A 21785-nucleotide genomic window follows, 5' to 3' on the forward strand; every position below is an offset into this window, starting at 1 on the left:
TTTTCGGTTATTTTTTTTTTTTTGTTATTAAAGAAAAAAATTAATTGGAAAGACAAACTTTCATGGAGTAATAAAAAAGGGCTTTCTTAATGTTCTTTGCAAAAAATGTTCTTAATAATTTTGTGTGGCTATGAAAATAGCCGTTTTTTGATTTACACAACCTTAGGCATGAATTATAATGTATGTTACGTTTGATGCACACAGGATGTCAAACAGGATATGCTGTTAAAACTTGATCCCAAAAGTGAAAAAACCGGTGTTCGGAAAATCTCTGCATCCACATAAACTCGGATAAATAATCAGCTACCATTTCGCGATTAGTTGGCCCCATCATTGATTTGAATTTTGCTTTTGCTCGACACCACATAGCTTCCACGTGATTTGTTGTTACACCTGTCTGTGGATCTACAAAGTTGAGGGTGTGGTTAACGGTACCATGTAAATATGCTGGAGCTTGCAAATCATTATATGCTCTCCACATGTCACTCCAGACAATAGAGCCAGGAAGTATCCATTGATGTATGATAGGAATTAATGTTGCAGCATCGCGGTTCTGGACAGGAATCAAAAAGCCTTTCTTCGTTGCAGGTTCATACCCACCAAATATCCACTGCTGCGGGATTATTCTACCAACTTGATATTTTCTTCGACAAAAAACAGATTCATCTATTTCAACAATGCACCCTGGACCGCCTATTGGATCAGGGTTATTGAGGAAATATGAGACGCAAATGTCTCTGCAAAATTGATTCCAATCAACAATGGTGCTGTCGTTTCCGATATTTAACTCTTGCCTTAAATCACTTATTGATAATCCCCGGCTCTTACCTGCACTTCTACTCCAAGCGTAAGTTAAGCCCAATATTTGCCACAATTGTAGGTGAGATTTCTCAAAGAAGCTGCCTTTTCTAATGTTAAAGGTTCTTTTGCAGCGCTTGACTGGACATCTCCAAATAACTTGATCAACTGACCCATTCTTTGTTTGCTGTGTGCAGGGCACGTTACATACACTACAATTCATGCTTTCAGCGAGTAAACCATAAGTTCTGCACCAGTGAATTGTAGCTTCGATATCGTATTTGAATTTTGCTCCTATTTCTGTCAAAGAAAGTGAGTCAAAAACGTCTATTGTTGGTCTTCGAAGAGCCATGATATGTAGATAAATGAAGAAGCAGAAAAACTATTCTGAAGCACTCCTTTTTATATGACAAACATAATGAAAATGAATTCACGGGGGGTTAACTTGAAGTTTTAAAAGAAAGTCAATAGTTTTAAAGAATTATTTTTATAATTAAAAAATTTTTATCTTGTTTTAAAGTGAATTGTAAAATATAATCAATGAAAGAATTTTTCAACTTATTTGACAAAAGTTTTAAAAGACACTCAAGCTAACAAACTAAGAATCCAGTTGAAGCAAATTGACGCGATAAGAGTAAATGCCATTGAATTTCATTACCTGGTAAGAGAAAAAAAATGCGGTCAATACACCTGATTATGAAACTTAACGCACCGGTTCTTTGTTCTTTTATTCGAAATCTTTTATATAAAAAATAAAAACCAGGCTGTTGATACTTTGAAAGGATAACTTTTAAACAAAAAAAAATCACTTTTCAAGATGGCGAATATTAGCGATTTGTGGTATATTTTTGTACTTTCGACATCAGATTAGAGCACTTTCCGTTGATTTTGAGACCCATGTTTTTATACGATTCTTAATCAGCATAAAATTCTCTATCAGAATCAATCATAAAATTAGGGGGGGGGAGAAAGTGGAGTAGCGCCTAACTTAAGTACAATCATTAAGTTTTAAGTAATCTTAACTAATGTGCTTGACTTCTTGGATAGACATTATTTAAAATATTCGGACCGTTAGAGTCATACTTTTTGAAATATTGTTTAAAACAAGTCCCTTTTACGTACTAAATTCAAGTTCAAAGTTCTTCTGTGATTTAGTGTTTCTATTCCGGAAAACTAAGCATTTGAAAATCACAACTTTTTTACTTTTCACGGTCTTAATGCTTTTTTTCGTTAGCTTTACTTAAGATTGTTTTGTTAAGTTTATTTTTTTATGTAGATAGTTCGATCCTTCTATATGCTTGCGAACTCAGTTTCTGGGTCACATCTTAATGGTGAGCTGCTCTTTACGGACCTAAACAGGATATGCACTATTGAAATAATGGCAGTTTGAAACAACTATTCATAATTTATAATGGGTACTACCCATGTTACTAATTAGGAAGTAACATGGGTAGCACCCATTATAAATTATGAGTAGTTGCTATGTAAGTTGTCAAAAGTCAGTAGAAACTGCTGCTAACTTTATAGACTGAAGAGTGTTGACCAAACTTTGAATCAAATGAAGTTTTATTCTCTTTTTAAACATAATTAACTAACCAGCATCAAACAATGGTTTAAAAAATTTTTTTACTCGAGAGAACACCTGAAGCATTAAAAAAAATGCACACACACACTGTCAATCAAGTTCATTTCCCAAATGCGCAAATTCATATCCAAGTTCATCAAGATAGCTTCACCAAAATAAAATTTTCGACTTACACCATACCAGGTAAGGAATGCAAATCTTAATGTTCGAAAAATTATTTTCAGAGAAACAACTTCCGCATCGTATATAAAATAATAGAAATAACAATAATAAGAAAAATACTTTCATTACAAGTTTAATCAAGTCAATCAAGTTTATTGTCTTTAAGTGATAGAGCAGTTCATTGATACATTTTTAGTATTTAAAAGAAATCATACAAAAAAAAAATCAATGAAAAAAATAACAAACTGCATGGCATCATCAGCAGTTATACTGGTTGATCGAAACGAATAGTGACAGGCTTAACAATATATGTTCTCTGCCCACTCAACTCACACAATTAAAGTTTAGATTAAATGCATAAGCTTAATGCCATTACTGGCTTGATCACCAGAGTTGAATCCTATGGAATCTATTGGGCAAAAGAGGGACAAGGAATTAGTTAAGATCCGGATCATAAGCACCCCAAAACTCTCACGTATTAAAAAAATTTACGAGTTCATTGTTGAGTTTCAAAAATTCATTTTTGAGTTCATTGCAGTGAAATATAGGTTTTGGGCAGAGTTTTTGGCGCCCTTTGTCAGTAAAAAAGCCAACCATTATATCTTTTCATTTAGTTTCAGGAATTTGTGCAGGCTGAGTTCAAAAAAAGTATGGGATAGTGGGAAGAAAAGCGAGAAGAACAAAATTAGCAACAATCCATTTAAATCAATGCACAAGAGAAGAGATGCATAAATAGAGCAATCGAGGGGGGGGAGGGTTAAATACTAATTTTTGTGTTTATTGTCGTTGCACCAATTTGACTTATCGTAATTTTGTATTGATTTATTATATTCGGCAAGAATTTTTAAATATAATGGTATATTTTAATATGTCACCGTACTGCGGAATTTATTCAAAAACAATTACTTTAAATAAAAATTTGTTCAATTTCTTTTTTAGTTTTAATTTCTTAGAATTTCAATCAAGCTTTAATATTTTTTGGAACCACAGTAAACCTTTAACCACGATAAAGCGTTTTATACATTTTGTGTTTCAACCTACGAAATGTTGATAACATATAGATAAAACACTATGTTTATAAAAATCGCCATCAACAATTCTTTCTAGAAGAGAAAGCACAGCTTGGCAGAAAATAAAGAAATATTGTCAGAAATACTGACTTGATTCCGATAAGTTGGTTGTTTTGCATTTTTGTATTTTGTAGTTTAAAGTATTTCTTTAATTATGACACGTGTTCCTTTAGATCAAAAATCCAGCGCCAAAATCGTGTTGAACAAAATCGATTTTTTTAAGAGAATCTAAAACCATTTTAGAATAAATAAAAGGTTTTTTTTTAAATTTATTTTTTTTTTAATTTTTTATTTAATCAGCAATCAAAATAACTGCAACAAGAAAGAAAATAAAATTGTTTAATAAAATGGATCTCGCTTTTGCTTACATTTATAATGATGTTATAATTTATAAAATTTAGCTTAGGGTCTGTTTATATGGAAAGCGGGCTGGCTCGGCAAATGAGCCAGCCCTCTTTCCATATAAACAGGCCCTAAGCTAAATTGCTATTATCATATAGTATCAAGTGTTTCTGATTTAAAATAATGGAAATCTTAATACAATCAAAAAAAGAATTTAATTTTTTGGGCTCATTTAAAATAATGTTAAAAATTCCGTTGATCGAAAGGGCAATTACAAAACACTGACAAAAAAGACAAAAAAAAACACTGCCGTGTTTTGATTAGGGTATTTTCTGCTGTGTTTTGATTGGGTATTTTCTGCTGTGATTGTCAATTTAAAAAACTCTTTTGGTTGAAAATAAGGCAAAACAAGTTAGGAAACTAATCCTTTTAGAAGTTGAAGTTCAAGTCTCACTCTGAATTGATGTTGATTGGTTGATGTAACGTTTCAGCGGTTCTATCTTTATATTACCAATTTTCATAACTGCCAACACGTCACTCTAAAACAAGGTGCAATTTGATGCCTTAGCTTCCATCAGATAGCATTTACTTCATGAACATGATGCGTTTCTTAAAATCACTGAAGATTTCACGATCAAAGTATCTTCTGGTACCAGGACAAAGCTTTAAGCATAAAGTCTTCTAAACACCATATCCTCTTTTAAGTTTGCTTTAGCAGCTGTAATAGTAAAATATTTCGAATCGCTCAGTTATATCTCTAAAAGGAAGATTTACTCACTTGAATGAAATTCTAAGAGTGTTTCTATTGGTTGGTTAACCGATATTAGTAGCAGGTACAAAAAGGATTTTTCAAAACTCATGCTACAAAACCTCAATTCTATGAAAAAAGAGAACCTTGTGGGACTAGCAACATTATCAGAATAAAAAAACATAGCTTAGCAGCTTGACATTCTGTTTTTTATAGGGATTTCTATAATATTATTAAGACATATTTTTAATATTGTTTCTAATTACGTTTCCTTTTAATGTAAAATACAGATAGCTGTATGATAACAATGAATGTCATTTGATTACAGCTATGGGATAATCTCTTCATTTTAATAATTTTCTTTGTGTTAAGACTTATTGCGGAAAGTTGTAAGTCTTAATACGAAGAAAACAGTAGACCATAATTTACAAATTTTTTTTTGCAGAATGTTTGCCGGTTTGTGTGGAAGATTTCTTATCAACTGTTATGTTTTCGCAGGTAAAAAAATTTTTTTTGTTTTAAAAACAGTTTTCGCAAAAACGGTATAAAGGACATCTTGTAAATTTTTGAATTTTTTTTATTGGTAAAATTTTATCACGGTTGTTAAATTCAAAAGGGCAAATAAATTAAAAGGGGCAATTAAATTAAATGGGGGCAATTATAAGCTTCTGCGTTACTATCAGTTTACTTCGAAAGCCAAAGTATGAGACTCGTAGTTCAAAAATCTATGGAGCACATTTCAGTTTATTTTACAAACTTCGATTTTTTGAAGTAATGCAAAGTTCTGATTCTTTTCAAGTATCGAAGCATTTTCTTACTTTTTGGTTCTTATATTTGGAAGTAAGCGTTGGCTTTTTTTATGTTTTTCCGTTATTATCGAATAATAACGAATAGAGGTACAAACCTTTATATTCAGTCATTTGAAATATATCGAATTTAAAATTTGTCTTGATTTGTCGAGATTTGTTTATTTGTACAGACAAAGATGTATTACAAAAAAAATCGAGATACCTTCACATACCTTCACATACCTTCAGATACCTTCACATACCTTCAACTATTTTGTGTCAACACTTTAAGATATTGCGAAATAGCAATATTCAAATAATTCCGTGAATTTTTCAAAAATATAAAATTTATCAGTATAAATTTGTTTTAAAAGCATAAACAGTTTCATTTTAATAAACTTCAAAAAATTTGGTTTACCTTCAATAAATTGATACAGAAATATGTACTTGATTAGTTGTTATTCGTTATTATTATTTGTATTATTTGTAATGTGTATTTGTATTAATTGTTATTTTATATTATTTGTTATTATGTATTATTGCGTTATTGTTTGTAATTAAAAGAATTTAAGTAATTAAAAGAATTTAAGTAATTGAGAGAAGAAAAAAACCTCGATGTTTATTTGTTAAATATTTTTTAGTAAGCTTATTGACTTTTTTAAAATTTCATATATAAGTTTTATGATATTTATTTTATGTGTATTTTTAACTGAACATTAATGCAAACCACTACTAAGATATAAATGTAAATTTCAAAAAATAAAGTAAGATTAACAACAAATACTTAAAATAACAAAAACTCATTGTTTCATTCTTTTGAATATTTTTCTGTCTCGTAAATTTTTCTTTACTTTTTGTTATTTGGCTGGAATTTGTGCATCCAAAAGCTCCCTGCATTTTTAAATTAAATCAACAGGTCAAAGAAAAAAAATCGGTTATTAAATTTATTAAATATATTTAAGGCTTCATTTTAAAATCACAGTGTACAAAAATCAGTAAAAAAAAAGTTGAAAGAAAAAAATTATCCAAAAAGATTTGTTAATGCACAGGTGGAATGTGAGACCCCTAAAATGTTACTTAATTAATTTCTATGCCATTTCAGCATTGGTCCTAAAACATGTCTACAAAGAGTTTTTTTTTTACTTCTTAATACCTCGAAACATTTTTTGAATTCCGAGGTTGCATTAATTGAACTTCAAACACCAATTAATTGAACTTCAAAAATTAGGTTTAGTTTTAGAAATTTTTTGAAGTAGAAATTATGAATTCAAAACTTTGACTACGAAATACTTCGACACCCGTAACGCAGATGCTTAGTCAATTAATATTGCCAGTCGTTTACTTTATTAAACGTTTTCACGTTTAGTCGTTTTTTGTCATAAGAATGAAGAGCAATTACATCAGGATTTATTTTCAACCTACAACCCTGCTGTACGACCCGTTGTTAATGATGAAGACACTGTCAATGTAACGTTTGGATTGACGTTATGCCAATTAGTGGATGTTGTAAGTTGTTTAAACTTTTTTTTTTTAGTAATTTTTTCTGGTATTGTGTAAACATAGTCTAGAAATGTAACTACTTTCATTCGTTTTAATTTACATCGTTTGTGATGCGCTTTGTTGGGATATTGTGTTGTGATGCAATTTACAGGAGAAGTTGAAACTTGATGGTTTTTGCTTTTTTTATGAACATATTTTTTCCATTTAGCAAGAAAAAAAAGAAATACTTGTGATCAGTACTTGGACACGTCAGGTTTTTTTTTTACTTCACATAACTTTTGATTGAACCATTTGGACTTCACTCGATGTTTTCACTCAATGCCTCGATGTCTTTGTTAAAAACCTTTCAATTTAGGTCTGGCAAAATCCTTTTCTAAAATGGGACCCTGAAAAATATAGTAACATTGCTACCATACATATTGAACCAATAAAAGTTTGGAAACCAGATATTGTGCTCTACAATAAGTGTGTTGATTGTTATCATTATTATAAAATATTTATGATTTTTACCATTTTTATTTTTATTTTCACAAACTAAACTTTCGATTTTTGTAGAAATATTTTAGAGAAATCAATTTTTAAACTGTTTTTATTTTAAAGAAAAATGTCTTTCCAAAAAAAAAAGACTTTTTAAAGTTATCTTTTTGGCACTTCAAACTGTTAAGTGTTATGTTTTTCGAAGCTCTTTTAGAAAATCTTAATGCATTTTTGTGCGCAAATAAAAAACCGGTAATTTTACTTTTTAGCGTTGCCGATGATAGGTTATTCGGTGGAAATCTAGACTCTTTAAGAAGTCGCATCATTTTAGAACACACAGGCCTCACTACTTGGCTATCTCCCGTTATTTTAAAAAGCAAATGCGACATGGATGTGAAGTACTTTCCCTTTGATACGCAAAGATGTCCACTTAAATTTGGAAGTTGGACGTATGATAAGCATCGCTTAAATATCATAAATGATGGCGATTCCGCTGTTCTCGGTAGTTGTTTTAGTGTATTCTCGTGTTTATCTGTTCTCTGTAAGCTTTTGTCAAATTTTCGGCAAACTAGCGAATCTATATAAACGTTACAGGAGAGCAAAAGAAAAATTTAGTTTGTAAAAAAAAATAAATTCAAATTCAGAAGGTGTAAACAAGCCATATTTTTGAGACTTTGCAAAATGTTACGTCATTTATAAATGCTGAACATAAAAAAAAAACTCAAACTCTCAACAATGCTGGATTTCTTTGCCAGACTAATCACTTTATCTTATTTATTTTGTGAAGATGTCGCTACAGTTTTCAATTTGTATTTTAATTTGAATAACCGTGCCAATATCCGAAATTTGAATGGTCCAACTTTAGCTAGCAATCCGCTTTTACAAACTTTATTTTCCTCCCTCCCTTGTGTGACCCTAGCCCTAGTAGTTTAACTTAAAGGTTTATTTCTTTCATTTGAAAATTAAAACTGCTCATTGTAAACTTCATGGGTTATGAACTTTTTAAATCACCCTTGGTCTTAAGAAAAAGAAATGTAAAACTTAAACGAAAACCATAGTTCTGCATCTAAATTGAATCACTAGCATATGTGTATAGTGAGGTTGTAAGTTGCAATCTAATGATATTTAATATTCATAAGCGCATTAATATTTTTTTTGCCCATAGATAAATTTGCAAACCACACTGAATGGTATCTTGTTAGCGCAAAGGCTGTCAGAAAAGAGGAAAAATATATATGTTGTCCTGAACTTTATCCTGATGTTACCTACACAATAGAATTACGACGGCGGTCGTTATTTTATCTATGCAATCTTATATTTCCGCTGATCATTATTAGCTTGCTACCTATCCTCTCCTTCATTCTACCAGCTGGTTCAGGTTTCTTTTAGTTTTTCTGGTCATTAGAATAGTTTGTTTACATTTTTTTTTGTGAAAAATTTTGTTTTTGTTTGCTTATTATAACACATTTTTTAGGTGAACGAATGTCTTTAGCAATTACTTTGTTTTTATCGTTAACCGTCTTTATGACAATTGTTGCAGACATTATTCCCGACACAAGTGACGCAGTTCCATTAGTAAGCATTTTTTATCTAGCAGTACTGTACGAAATGATGATCATGATAGTGGTGTTGTGCTACAACATGACGCTGCACCATAAAACTGCGTGCGATCCTCCTATGCCTCACTGGATGAGAAGGTATGCTTAATATAAGTTTTTAGGAAATAATTTTTTCACTGACCGTCAATTTTTATGCCAGTAATTGAATCCTTTTTACTACATAGGTATATTCTTAATTGGTTAGCAACTGTGCTTAATATTGGTAAAAGTAACCAAAATTCTTACGCTCCAATTAACAAAGGAGAAAAAATCTTCGACAAAGAAAATGTTCTTATGAAACTCGAGAAGAGGATTGAGAAAAAAACATCCGAATGCAGTGCAAGTATAAGCAAAAGGAACAGCTTCAATCCGCTGGATGAAGCCCCCTCGAACTTTTGCAAAGACGACGCGTTAAAAAAGATGGATATTCTTATACAAGCAATCAATAATGAAACTTCAGAAAGTAAAACTTTGAAAGAATGGAAAATTGTTGCTGTAACATTAGACAGATGCGCTTTAATAGGGTTTACATTAACGTACATCCTAACAATTGTTGGATGCTTTTCTTTGTCTCCAGGATACGCACCTTAGGGAAAAATTTTTATGACTAAACTTATTTAATTAAAAACTTTTCCGTTGCTTATCATTTAAAAATGAATTATTGAATTTATTCAAGTATATATATTTCGATCGATGTTTTATGTTCCAACAAAAGTATTTTAATGCTCTAGTTTTTATTGAGTTCATTTTTTGTTCGTCGAATAAAATTTTTACCTCATCAAATTTTAATGTAATATATATATATATATATATATATATATATATATATATATATATATATATATATATATATATATATATATATATATATATATATATATATATATATATATATATATATATATATATTATATGTAATATTGGCATATATAGTTAATAGAAGTAACACTCAGTGCTATAGACGAACACAAAAATGTGAAAACGTAATCAAATCTAACGTTATATTATACACAAATAGAAACTTAAAAACGCTCTACAGTTTGAAATAAAAGAAAGTCATAAAACAAAAACAAATCACTACTAATACTTATAACTAATGAATATTGTATTGACTAAGATTACTGACTCATGAATAGTTATTGTAATGACTTTAGTCATTATTTATTTATTATATTATTTTGAGCAGACTTTTTTGCCTCTGAGAAAATGTATGCCGCTGCACAGTCTCTGATTTGTGTATGCTCAACATCTAATAGAGCTATTGCACACGTGGGGTAAAGGAGACATGAGGCACTTGGCAGTAGATTAAAATTAGGATCGTTTGGCTGCATTAGAACTGCAAACCTCCGGTGTAGGTTAGCAAACATTTTAGCTGCTATATATTTGGCTTCTCCAAATTGCTCAAGGTGGCATTCTAAATTGAGCATCGAAGGTATAACACTTGAGAGAGAAAGTGCATCCGTCTGGAAATTATCAGTTTCAATGGCAAAAGGTTCTAGAAGATTGATAAAATCTTAAAGCAATATTCATTTACTATTGACAAGTGACTCGATGTTTAGGTCTTAAAGTACTTCCTTTATAGATTTTTTGATCTCCAGAAGTCTCCGAACCATAAAGTAAGTGCTGTTCCATCTTGTAGAACAGTCACTGATTGCTTTTGTCGACAATTATTTCTAATGTTACAGAAGATTTGCAAATTTTGTCTACTAATCCATGTGTCTTTAAAAGTAAGCCATGATTTCTACCATCATATGCAAGTTTTGCAACTAACTGCATTCCATGTCCAAGGCATCCCAATCTTTCAAATCTCTCATTCCCAATAATTTTACGCCCTAGACCATATTTGCTCTATTGTCTAAAATTACAAGGAATATTTTTTCTCCGGAAATATTCCAAAGTTTTAGACATTTTTCAAGACAATCAGAAATTTGTTCACCTGAACGTGAATGTTTCACAAGATACAAGTTAAGCAGAGCAAGTATTGGTTTTTCGGATGTGCTGTGAAAAAAACCATTTTTAGTCCAGCCATCAAGGTATATTGTAAAACGCCTGCTTTCAAATATGAGGTCACAAAGTTTTCTTGTTAAAACAGTAACTTCTCTATTAAGTAGGCTGTTAAGTTTGGCAGGTGCAGGTATTTAGGTTCTAAGGTATTAACAAACTTTGTAAAAGCTGCTTTATTTACCAATGTAACTTGATTATATGCTACAATGATCATATGAAGAAGGGATTAAAGCCAACTTTTATGCTCTTGTGAATTAGTAGGCAATGTGGTAGTCCTACGATTAATGGATTGTAACAACGTTTGGTTTTGAGTTGATGAAGAATGTAAGTTAGTATACCCACCTACATCCAATGCTTTTCTCTTAATCATCATGTGCTTAGTTTCACTTAATTTCTTTCATTCCATCTGTTCAAGCTCGACATGTAAAGAAGGATGGTTTCTTCTTAAACGAAGATAGAAAATAGATAAACAAGTTCGTAAAAATTATTTATATATTTATATTTTAACTATATATCTGTTTATTTAACTATCTATAAATAAGTTCGTAAAAGTTATTAAATATTCACTGGAAAATGATAAAACAATTCGTTTATTTTAAGATAAAAACAAATCATCAAACAGAAAAATAAACAAACCTCAAGATTTGTTGGGTTTTTTCCACACAACTTTGCATTGCATACTTATTCACAATCTAGTGCTGTTAAACATACTGATTTGTCGGATAATGCATCGTAATTCCATACTGTACTATTTCTCTTTCTACCAGCATAAAGTTCACTTAAACTCATCATGTAGGTTTTCGCTTGTTAACTGCTTCTTGTGAGATATGCTTAATAAGATGAAAAAGCAAGGTTAATATTTTTAGGCTTGAAATCGTAATCGAAGGCTTTGAATGGAATTTAAAAAATAGAGCGGAAATATTTTCGTTCCACGACAATTTTAGATTCAGCTTTTATTCAGTTCGAATAATTATATTCCAGCTATATAATTATTGCACTCGAATAATCTTTGAACAGTTATATAATAATAGTTATATATCAGAAAATTAAATTCGTTCACGAAAATATCACTGCGTATTTGAAAATCTTAACTCATTTGTTTCATCTCTTTTCATAATAAACGCAATTAAAAAAATTAATAGTTACAAAAATAAATGATTTTTCTTATCAGAAAGTTTTTTTCGAGTTTCTGAATTATTCAAATGCCCTTCTTGTAAATTTCTTTTTTGCATCATTAACTTTTTTTGTTGTTGTTTTGTTAAGTACTAACGAGTACGAAAAATGCTCTACAAACTAATTTTATGCTTATGCAGTTATCAAGTTAAAAAATGTCCGAACAAGAAAATGAACGTTTATTCCATGGTTACTGTGCTTGGTTTTCAAACAGCGTTCCAAAAGCTGTAAAGGAAAAATGGGGTAGGTTACCTTTTTAAAAAATTTATTTGATTTAATTTATCCAAAAGTTTTTATAGCTTATTCACATGCACCAACTAATGGCAAGCCTAACATAAAGTATAATAATAATAGGAAAAATAAACAACCTTTCACAAAACTTTCAAAAAAAAGATTGTGCCTAAAGCGCCTAAAACAATAATGGTGTTAAAGTATTGCCAAGGTTGGTAACCATGCTGATACACAAGTTAAAAATTGTGTATCAGCATGGTCATCAACCTTGGCAATACTTAACAAGCAGAGTTGCTACCATTTAATAAACTTCTTTCATTAGTATTCAGTTTATTTACTCTAAATTTAAGTTCAGTCTATTTTCAGTAACATAGAGTTGTATGATTGACACAAGCTCTTCAACTGATACCTTAGTCAACAAGTTTAGTATCACAAAACTTGTCAACTGCTTTATATTCAAATCAATCCAATCTTCAAATTTAAGCTGAAGATTACGGAAGGTTTAGGAACCCTTAGAGTTAAATTACATATTTTTTATCCTAGTATGAGGTTGTGACATTTTTTTTACCAAAATATTTTTAGACAGCACTTTGTAGGAAAAGTTTCAGTAGATCAATTTCTATTTGTTTGTTTTCATTGGAAATCTTTTGTTTAAAGCAATTTGACTCTTACATAGTTTACTTTAATGAGTCAGTAAAATAGGTGAAATCTTTTTATTTTAAGTTCCATTTTATGGGATATAAGTATAAGGCTGAATAGCAGTATATTATTTTACTTTATAATAAAGTTTTTATTGAAAAGGTTAGATGTTTTGGCATCCCACTGTTAAGCTAGATGAATTTTATGCTAGTAACTGACATGACTGAAAATTGATTTTAATAAAGAAATACTAAATTCTGTTGTTTTTAAATTAAGAAAGATTACAAACAACATATTGTTGGTTGGAGATTTTACCACTCATTTACTTTATGTGTGTGTGTGTGTGTGTGTGTGTGTGTGTGTGTGTTATTTTAAATAGAACAATACTTTTTTTAATAAGGTTTATATTGTTAACCTGTTTTTATAGATTAATATTGTCTTTTTAGTGTTATATTCTCTATATTTTTTCCTTACTGATTTTTTTCAATAATCATTACTAAATAATTGAACAATTAATTTTTTAAATTAATTATATTTAAATTAACAATTACAGAATCAAATGTTTTGTAAACTATTCAGATCCTATTGCTAATTATAGAATAACTCAATTACTTGATTGTCTTATGCATGAACATATTTTTACATTTATCTAAAGTTATGGCAATATGTAAGCCAAAACAATTATTGTCTTAGATTATTAAATTTAAGTGATTTTATCTTTTGTCATTGTGTTGCTTTCTTTCTCTTCCAACACTGAGCTAAAAAAATTTAAATAGAATTTATGCACAAGTAAGATACATAAAAAAATTCATTTGAATTAAATCTTAGATTTTCATTACTAATTGGAATCACACTGCCTTAGATTCTTGGTTGTAGTGATTGGATTTAATTTGTTTCTGAGTTGTTAAGATGTTTGTATTTTGATTCTAATATTTATAAGAAAAATTTGATGCTAAATTCTTTTAACAAATAAAAAATTTGATCATGTTTTTCTATCTGATTAACCAATATGATGTGATAATGAGATTGTTTACAAGCTGTGTTTCATTAAAAAGTTTATTACATTCATTTGAAACTTGAAGTTAAAAATTCCCTTATTGGATTTCTAGTTTCAAACACTTATAAAAAACATGAACTGTTTTCAAAATTTAATTGTATATAAATCAATTTTGTTTTCCAGTACAGTATGGAGGAGGAGTATGTGAAGATTTCGAGAAGGCTCTTTTTATTTTCTCAGATAATCAGTCATCAACAGATATAAAAAGGTAATCAGACATCAACAGATGCAAAAAATCTTAAAAATGCTGTTGTTGTAAATTATAAGTGTAGATTAAGAAAACACTAAAAACATTTTTGTTAAATACCTTTGTTACCATTTGATAGAATTTTGTCTACAACTGTTTATAAAATCTGCAACTTTATCAAAATTTTCTGTTGCATTTGTTGTACAGACAATTTGTTGTACAGGGTATTTATTGTACAGGGTGTTTGAAAAAATTACAGATACAAATTTGGTTGTGTTTAAGTCTTCTTGGATTGATGAAGCCATTTCATTCTCCAAGTCATCAATGCTTAGTACAAAAGGCATTGAAAAGTTCATTCTGCTACCTGAGGATTTAGAAGAGGGTAACAAATTTAAAGTTCCTCCTTTTAAAAAAAAAGATTTAAAACTATTTTGAGAGAATCAATCAAAATCTTAAAAAGTATTTGATTAATTTTCTTTTTAATACTTGATATAATCAAAGTAGTCAAATTGTTTCAGTCTTTTTCAAATGAAATTATACTATTCCTGGCCAATGATAGCTTACTTTAAATGTGAAAAAGAAGCTTGTTCTAGTTAAAAATTATATCTGTTGTATCAGGTTGTTTTTTTTTTTTTTTTTTTTTTTTTTTGCAGAGTTAAAAATGTATTCTGACTCTGAAAAGTGCAAAAAATACTGGGCAAACCAACAAAATCAAGATAATTGGGACAGTTTCAAATCTGTAAGAACTGTTTTTTAAAAAATTTAATGTGTTATTTTTTCTAACACCTTTCGATTATTTCTGTTTTTATTTAGTTCTTAGCTTTAAAAAATTTTCTACACAGAAAATAAGTTACCCAAAATAGCCAAAAAAAAAACTAAAAATTTAAACTATGTCTTGAAATATTTTTCTAATTTTACTTATTTTTTATTTACTTAATTTCTTTAAAGATTAAAGTGTAATGCCAGAAGCATCTATGTGCATAATTTTACATAAAGTATACTTTGTATTGTTTTATTCCCTGATAACTAAGTTTGTACTGATGGTAATATTACATTTCAGTAGGATTTATGATGAAGTTCATGAACTTTAGGTACTATTTACAGTACAAGATTCTTAATTTAATTAGATATAAATATTGATAGTTATTTTAAATTCAATTTTCTTATAGTTTCTAAGTTCTTAAATTTTTATGAGTTGTCACACTTGAAGTACAATTTTAGGTGCACATATTTTGAAGGCTAGTTTATGGCATTATTATATGTTAATCTATCTTATTATTGAAATTGTTTTGTGATAGTATTGATATTCATATGCTAATCAATCATAAAGAAATTAGAATAGAAAGATATAACACTCTTTTTATTTGCTTGCAAGGTAACACATTGTTAAGTAACTCTTTAGTGATTAGCATTGATAATCAAATTCAAATATAATTTGTTACACACACTTCAGATTATATTAGTGTAATAAAGTTCTTTATAAAGTTTCATTTGTCACAAAACTTGCTTTAACCAATAAATAATTGCAATTACTTTAAACTTGTTAAATTGTGTGTTTTTTGTGTGTTTATTAAATTGTGTGGTAACTAAATACTTTGATTTTTAAATATTGTGATTGCTAAAAGTAAAACAAAATTAAAGAAAAAGCATGATAATTGGTAAGGTATAAGAAACATAAAATGTATAAAACTTAGAGGATTTCAAATTGTATTTTACAGGAGCTAGCTCATCGCACATGTTCGACAACAGTTTCCACTCCTTCAAAAAACATTACTATTAACTTGTCTAAAGTAATTCATGAATCAAGTGAAATAGATGAATGCACTGATCATTTAAGTCCTATCAAACCAGAGCAATCTCAACATGACTCATGTATAAATCATGGTAATGATAGACAATTGAAAAACAACAAAAATACTAATGACAGTGTAAACCAGAGTGAAAATGGTTTTGTTGATTTTTCTCTTTCAAAAGCTCTTTCTCCTCAACAATTAAAATGTACTTCATCTGTAAATAATATTAAAAAATCACCTGTCAATGTTTGCCTAAATGATGATTTAACTACTTTTAAATGTAAAATTGATGATTCTTCAAACAGACACAAATCAAAATACAGTTTAAGGAATTCAAAATCTTATAATGATAATATTTTACCGCAAGATAGTATGAAGTCTGAAGCATTCAAAAAAGATATTATACCTGACAATGAAAAAACTGAATCTTTGCTGCAAGCAAGAAGTAAGGTATTTACTCCAGAGTGTCAAATCACTCCTTTAAAGTTAAATCAACAAGGAGCAGATTCACAAAATATTTCTCCATCTTACAATTTAGTAAATGTTGAAAAAAATTCAGATGAGAAATTCAAGTCTAATAAAAAAACAAATTGTCTCAGAAAGTATGATTTTACACCCAAAATCTTGCCTGGTTCTCCTGGTCCTCCTGGTCCATCTGCAATCAAATTAAATATTTGTTCACAGTCTACTTCTGCTTCTCTTCCATCAGATGGAGTAATGCAGCCAAAGCGGCCACGGAAAAATAACTTTAAATGTAATGAAGTATCAACTGAAGGAATAAATGATGATATTGATTTAGAAGAAGAATATTATGGGAAAGAGACAGGTATATGATTTCATTTGAAAGTATCAACTTTCCTGAGATTTCTTTTTGGTTACGTTTTTTTATTTTTGTAGAATCAGTTCCTAATAAAAGAAGGAAGAAAAAACTTTACACATGTAATCACATTGGTGAAATCTTGACCCCAGTTACTGTTAATCTGACATCACTGGATCACATCAGTCCAAAAGAAATCAACAATATTCTATATAAAGGAAAAGAATTTAATGTGATTTTTCTGTTTGTTTATTTTGTTTATTTATTATCTATACATAATCATAAATATATAATCTGTGTGTGTGCACATGCAGTGTCAAAGGCTTTTGGGGTCCTAGAGCTAATTTAAAGCAGTAGGTCCTCAAAGCAAGTGGTTTCATAACCTTATTTAATAAATTTAGTTAAATTCAAACACTATACTTACTAAGTTGAATAAATGTCCAGTACAAGTGTCATAAAAAGCTAATCATTCTACTCTTTTAAACATGCTCATAATCCAGAGTATTTACTGCACATATTGCTTACATTTGCATATACCTGTCCATGAAAAATGCTTGTATCAATGTCTTTTTTACAGAAAATCAAAAAATCATTCATACACTTACATAGCAATGAAATATCACTAAAAGTTTATCCATGTGAGAAATATCAGCTAGGCCTTGACTCCTAAGCCTGGGGCATAACATTTTAAAAACAATTTAATAAATATTTAACTTGTTATTAATTTAAGAGCAGAGGTTTCTATAGATAAGTTTTTAAGTTCTTTTCTTTAAAGAAAATGTTTGATTCTGAATCAGTGTCCTGAAACAGTGAATCTAAGGACTAAACCCCACCTAATCCCTTTTTTTTTTTAATCAAGTGTTTGTTTGTAGGTGTCCCTAAAGGTTTCCTCTATTAACTTAGGATACTTTGTAAAAAAAATTTAACTCAGTCAAACAATATTTACAGGTCCCTCATTGTAAATTTAATGAAAGTAGCTTAAACAGTAGCTCTCTTCGCCTTTTTTTTCAATTTTATTCATATTTTTATGCGTTTGATATGCAATCATAGCTGTTAAATTGTAATTATTTTCTTCTTAACCTTGCAAATATTTGTTATTGAGAATATGCAGAGATTTTCAAATCCCAAACTTAAATGTCATTTATTTGATCAGTTATTACACACTTTGTCTCAGTTTTATAGGCACACCAAAGTTTTGATTGAAATTCATAGCAAATTTTAATTAAAAAAAATTCAAAAATACTTGTTATAATTCATGTATCACGTAATAAGAAAAATATTACATTAGAATGATAATATCATTGGAAATATACAACAACCTCATGAAAAATCAAAAAATGATGTTTCATTTATAATACATGCTCTTGTATATCAAAACAAAAAGAATAAAAATTAAATGTTTTTTAGTTTTAATACTTTGTTACTGCTTCCTTGCATTCAATTTGATAAGCTCTTGTTTTCATTCTTCCAATCAAGTTTTGGAGAACTTTAATTTCCATATTTTCCCAACACTTAGAAGTAGCTACTTTCTATCTAAGCTATCATATTGCTTATTATTTGTATAAATTTGTTTCACAATGATGCTCTACATATTTTCCACAGGATTCAAAAAAGGACTTTAAGTTGACCACCACATCAAATCGATGTTTTAGCTTTCAAACCATGCTATCATCTCTGTACTGACATAGATTCTAGCATTGTCTTGTTGGAAAACAAACCTTTTATGACAGTGCTTTTTCTTAAATAGACTCAGTTTTGACTTTAAAACTAAATTCAGTTTTCCAGTATTACAGAAGCCAAGCAATACCTTTAAAAACCTCCAAAGTTTCTGCTTGAAAAAAATATATATTTTTTAATATATACATATATTGATATCTATGTATAGGTAGAACTTTCAAGTCGTCCGCCTTCATCTCAATTTAAAGATCAAAATACGAATAGAAATAGTTTACACGAGAAAACAACTGACGTCATGAAAGAACACATAAAGACATTAAAACACAAACGCTTGGGAGTTAAAAATGTCGATAATTTTGCATTTGGTTCCTATGCAGGTTTTTTTCTTTGTTTGTTTGTTAAAACTTCTGTTGTTTGCCAAAATAAAAAAATTAAATGCTGTATGTTTCGTATCTTTAGGTTTTAATCATATTGATGATCTCGATCTCCCACACTTGATATTAGAAGATTTTGTTGTAAACAAGTTTGGTTGCCGAGTTGTATTGCGAGATTTTAACGTTTGATGCCCAATTAAACATTAACGTTTTTTCGACATTGTTATTTATTTTTTACTTATTCATTCTTTAAATTCTTATTGAAGTTTGAAGTAACATTTTTGCCTTCATTTACAATCTTTATTGAGTTTGTATATAAAACAGAGTTTTTTATTTACTTATTTACTCCATCATCTTTTCAATATGTAAATAGTATAAACCGTGAATTTTGCTAGAACCTTGTGTTGCTGTAACATACTGTTGTAAAAAAGAAGTTGAATATTTCACTGATTAAATCCCTTGCTTATTAAGAGTCAATTACAAAATGGTTTCAGAAATTTTCTACAATTTTCAATTCTATAGTTCATAACTGTATATTGCTCCGATAAATCATTGTCATATTCCTCCATGCTACCAAATCTCACAAATCACCAATGTCATAAGTTTTATGTTTTTTTAAATATTTGTTTGCCTTAAATTTTTTTGCCTTAAATATTAATTCTTTTTGAAAAATCAGCCTCTGCACCAACTTCTTATCGGTTCCACATTCAAAATCTTTATTGTCTCTAATAATGTAAACGATCACGTTTAATTGAAATAATCTTTCTCTGATCCCATGTGCCATCATTATTTTTATCATAACTATAATCAAATAAATCAATAGTTGCACAAGAGATTTAAAGAAAACTTTTGGTTTTTTGACCAACATCTCGATGTTTAGAATAAACTTTTTTTTTTACTATTAACAAACAGCCTTGATTCTTTTTTGTTTGTTACTTTACCTGGAGTTAAAATACACAAATAAGAATTAATAAAACGGTTGCAAATGATTCGCGCAACTGTTTGAGAGTACTTAAGAAAAACTGGATTTTTGCATGAACTAAAATCTCGAATTTTCAGACAAAACATGAAAAATAAATAAAATGAAGCGACAGAAAAAAGATTTGTCAGGGGGTTACGATTGTTTGAGATCTAAAAGTGTCCTTCTTTATAATCCGGTCAAAATAAACATTTCAATTTACAATAATTCGCAAAAAGCTGAAAATTGGTACATACCTTTAGGATACTATTACAAATAAAATATTAAAAGTCCCCACCGATTCCATATCTGCAAAAAAAGTTATTAAAGGTTAAAGGTTAAAAAAAATAGTTTTTTCTTTTTTTCCAATTAATGATAAGTTTTATCATAATAAAGACCAAACAAAAGTATTACATCATGAAAGTATTTAATAAAATTGCCTTTATACATTTTTATAAGAATCGTTATTCCTGATATATTGAAATGCTTGCGAAAATATATTGCGAGAAGATATTGCAAGAATATATTGCGAGAACATATATAGTGAAAATATATTAAGTATAATGCAATTTTATATAAAATACATTGCTAGAAAAGACATTGCAATTCTTGTGAAATTACGAAATTAATACTCATATAATATAATATAAATATTACGAAATTAATATACAAATAAATGATATATATATAATATTTGCATATATTATATATTATTAAATGCATATTATGTATTATATATTCGTATTATTGTGATATATTATATATTAGCATTTTCTTCGCTTTCTTCTTCCTCGTAGTCATCTTCTTTTTCAAGCTGGATATGTGAAAAAGGTACATCAATTGTCTCCTCATTGATATCATCAAAATCATCATTTATTGAATTTGATTCAACATTGGAGCAAGACTGGCCTCGGGAATTAGTACACACTAATGAACATAATAACCCGACTTTTTTACAGCTACATTTTGCACTACAACCCTTTTTGTAATTGCAGAAGATGGTGTTGAGAAGTCTTTCCGGAGCTACCCATTATGTGAAGCGAGTTATTACCATATAAACTATTTACGTTTATATCAGCATTGTCTGCAACGTATTGAATAAATGTGCCAGTTTGTGGTGGTAAGATAAAAGACGGATGGTGAAGAACTGCTGCTGCCTCATACATCAAAGTGTCATTGTAGGATGCGCATAGACCAAAAGACGAAAAGATTTGTATAAGAAGTTTGGAACCAAACCGTTGATGGAAAAATACTGAGAGACCCAATTGCAATTTTAATTTAAAAGACTTAGGCCTAACAACAGACATAATGCTGTGGCTGATACTTGTACAAACTAATTTTAAATGTTCTAATTTAAATCGTTTATTTTTCAAAATAACTTACTCTAAAAAATAAGTGAATGACTCTGAAACATCACTGTTAATATCTTCAAACATTTGACTAGGCGAGGGATAATTGGTATTATCAAATACCAATGATTGGATGTCCTCTCGAATGATTGCTGCCGCAGTTTTTAAAGTTCGAAATCGTTCTTCTTTATTTTGGCTTTTCTTCTCATACCAAGTAAGCATGGGAATTTCGGCCTTCGAAATCGACGAAATTAAACGAAATTCGTGTTTCAATTTCGTATCGAAATTTATATTGAATTTCGAAAGACGAAATTTTTAAACATTACAAATTCACGAATTTCGAAATTAAAACTTATGTTTAATTTCGTGTCAATTTCGTTACTTTCAATGACCCGAAATTATACGAAATTTTTTCGCGAAATTAAACAATCCAAAAAATCGAAATTTCGTTCTCAATT

The 21785-nt window shown here is 29.2% G+C and overlaps 3 protein-coding genes and 1 pseudogene across 6 annotated transcripts; 2 read left to right on the forward strand and 2 right to left on the reverse strand.

Annotated features, from left to right (window-relative positions):
• Positions 1–208: 208 nt before the first annotated feature.
• Positions 209–1021, reverse strand: LOC149893475 (uncharacterized). The gene has a single exon (XM_090066711.1). The coding sequence runs from the start codon at positions 1019–1021 to the stop codon at positions 209–211; it is 813 nt and encodes a 270-aa protein (XP_089922837.1).
• Positions 1022–5027: 4006 nt separating this feature from the next.
• On the forward strand, positions 5028–9798 carry LOC149893476 (neuronal acetylcholine receptor subunit alpha-6-like). 3 transcript variants are annotated; one of them, XM_090074880.1, is made up of 8 exons: positions 5028–5203; positions 6860–6999; positions 7202–7246; positions 7349–7458; positions 7740–7972; positions 8636–8848; positions 8945–9167; positions 9254–9798. In XM_090074880.1, the coding sequence occupies exons 1-8, from the start codon at positions 5152–5154 to the stop codon at positions 9657–9659; spliced, it is 1422 nt and encodes a 473-aa protein (XP_089931006.1). In that variant the 5' UTR covers positions 5028–5151; the 3' UTR covers positions 9660–9798. The 3 variants fall into 3 exon arrangements, with proteins under 3 accessions (XP_089931006.1, XP_089931011.1, XP_089930999.1); XM_090074885.1 differs by having other exon boundaries at positions 5045–5203; positions 6877–6999; XM_090074873.1 differs by lacking the exon at positions 5028–5203 and adding an exon at positions 5316–5545 and having other exon boundaries at positions 6877–6999.
• A 290-nt stretch (positions 9799–10088) lies between these two features.
• LOC149893477 (zinc finger BED domain-containing protein 4-like) lies at positions 10089–11993 on the reverse strand (annotated as a pseudogene).
• Positions 11994–12276: 283 nt separating this feature from the next.
• On the forward strand, positions 12277–19475 carry LOC145188080 (uncharacterized). 2 transcript variants are annotated; one of them, XM_090094031.1, is made up of 8 exons: positions 12277–12488; positions 14296–14380; positions 14599–14741; positions 15013–15098; positions 16078–16978; positions 17050–17201; positions 18855–19023; positions 19106–19475. In XM_090094031.1, the coding sequence occupies exons 1-8, from the start codon at positions 12401–12403 to the stop codon at positions 19207–19209; spliced, it is 1728 nt and encodes a 575-aa protein (XP_089950157.1). In that variant the 5' UTR covers positions 12277–12400; the 3' UTR covers positions 19210–19475. The 2 variants fall into 2 exon arrangements, with proteins under 2 accessions (XP_089950157.1, XP_089950165.1); XM_090094039.1 differs by having other exon boundaries at positions 12369–12488; positions 14301–14380.
• The last annotated feature ends 2310 nt before the right edge of the window (positions 19476–21785 follow it).

Source organism: Hydra viridissima, unplaced genomic scaffold (assembly GCF_058129835.1).
Source record: "Hydra viridissima isolate aposymbiotic clone 2 unplaced genomic scaffold, HvirCarnegie_v1 scaffold_1, whole genome shotgun sequence".
NCBI classification, from domain to species: Eukaryota; Metazoa; Cnidaria; class Hydrozoa; order Anthoathecata; family Hydridae; genus Hydra; species Hydra viridissima.

What these genes read in the sequence shown, in the direction of transcription:
- LOC149893475 (XM_090066711.1), bottom strand. Translation starts at nt 1,021, where the DNA reads ATGAATTGTAGTGTATGTAACGTGCCCTGCACACAGCAAACAAAGAAT.
- LOC149893476 (XM_090074873.1), top strand. Translation starts at nt 5,354, where the DNA reads ATGGGGGCAATTATAAGCTTCTGCGTTACTATCAGTTTACTTCGAAAG. An exon ending in TTTGGTTCTTATATTTGGAA is followed by an intron (nt 5,546 to 6,876) that starts GTAAGCGTTGGC and finishes TTTTGTCATAAG; the next exon opens with AATGAAGAGCAATTACATCA. An exon ending in GATATTGTGCTCTACAATAA is followed by an intron (nt 7,459 to 7,739) that starts GTGTGTTGATTG and finishes TTTACTTTTTAG; the next exon opens with CGTTGCCGATGATAGGTTAT.
- LOC145188080 (XM_090094031.1), top strand. Translation starts at nt 12,401, where the DNA reads ATGTCCGAACAAGAAAATGAACGTTTATTCCATGGTTACTGTGCTTGG. An exon ending in TCATCAACAGATATAAAAAG is followed by an intron (nt 14,381 to 14,598) that starts GTAATCAGACAT and finishes TTTATTGTACAG; the next exon opens with GGTGTTTGAAAAAATTACAG. An exon ending in ATTGGGACAGTTTCAAATCT is followed by an intron (nt 15,099 to 16,077) that starts GTAAGAACTGTT and finishes TGTATTTTACAG; the next exon opens with GAGCTAGCTCATCGCACATG.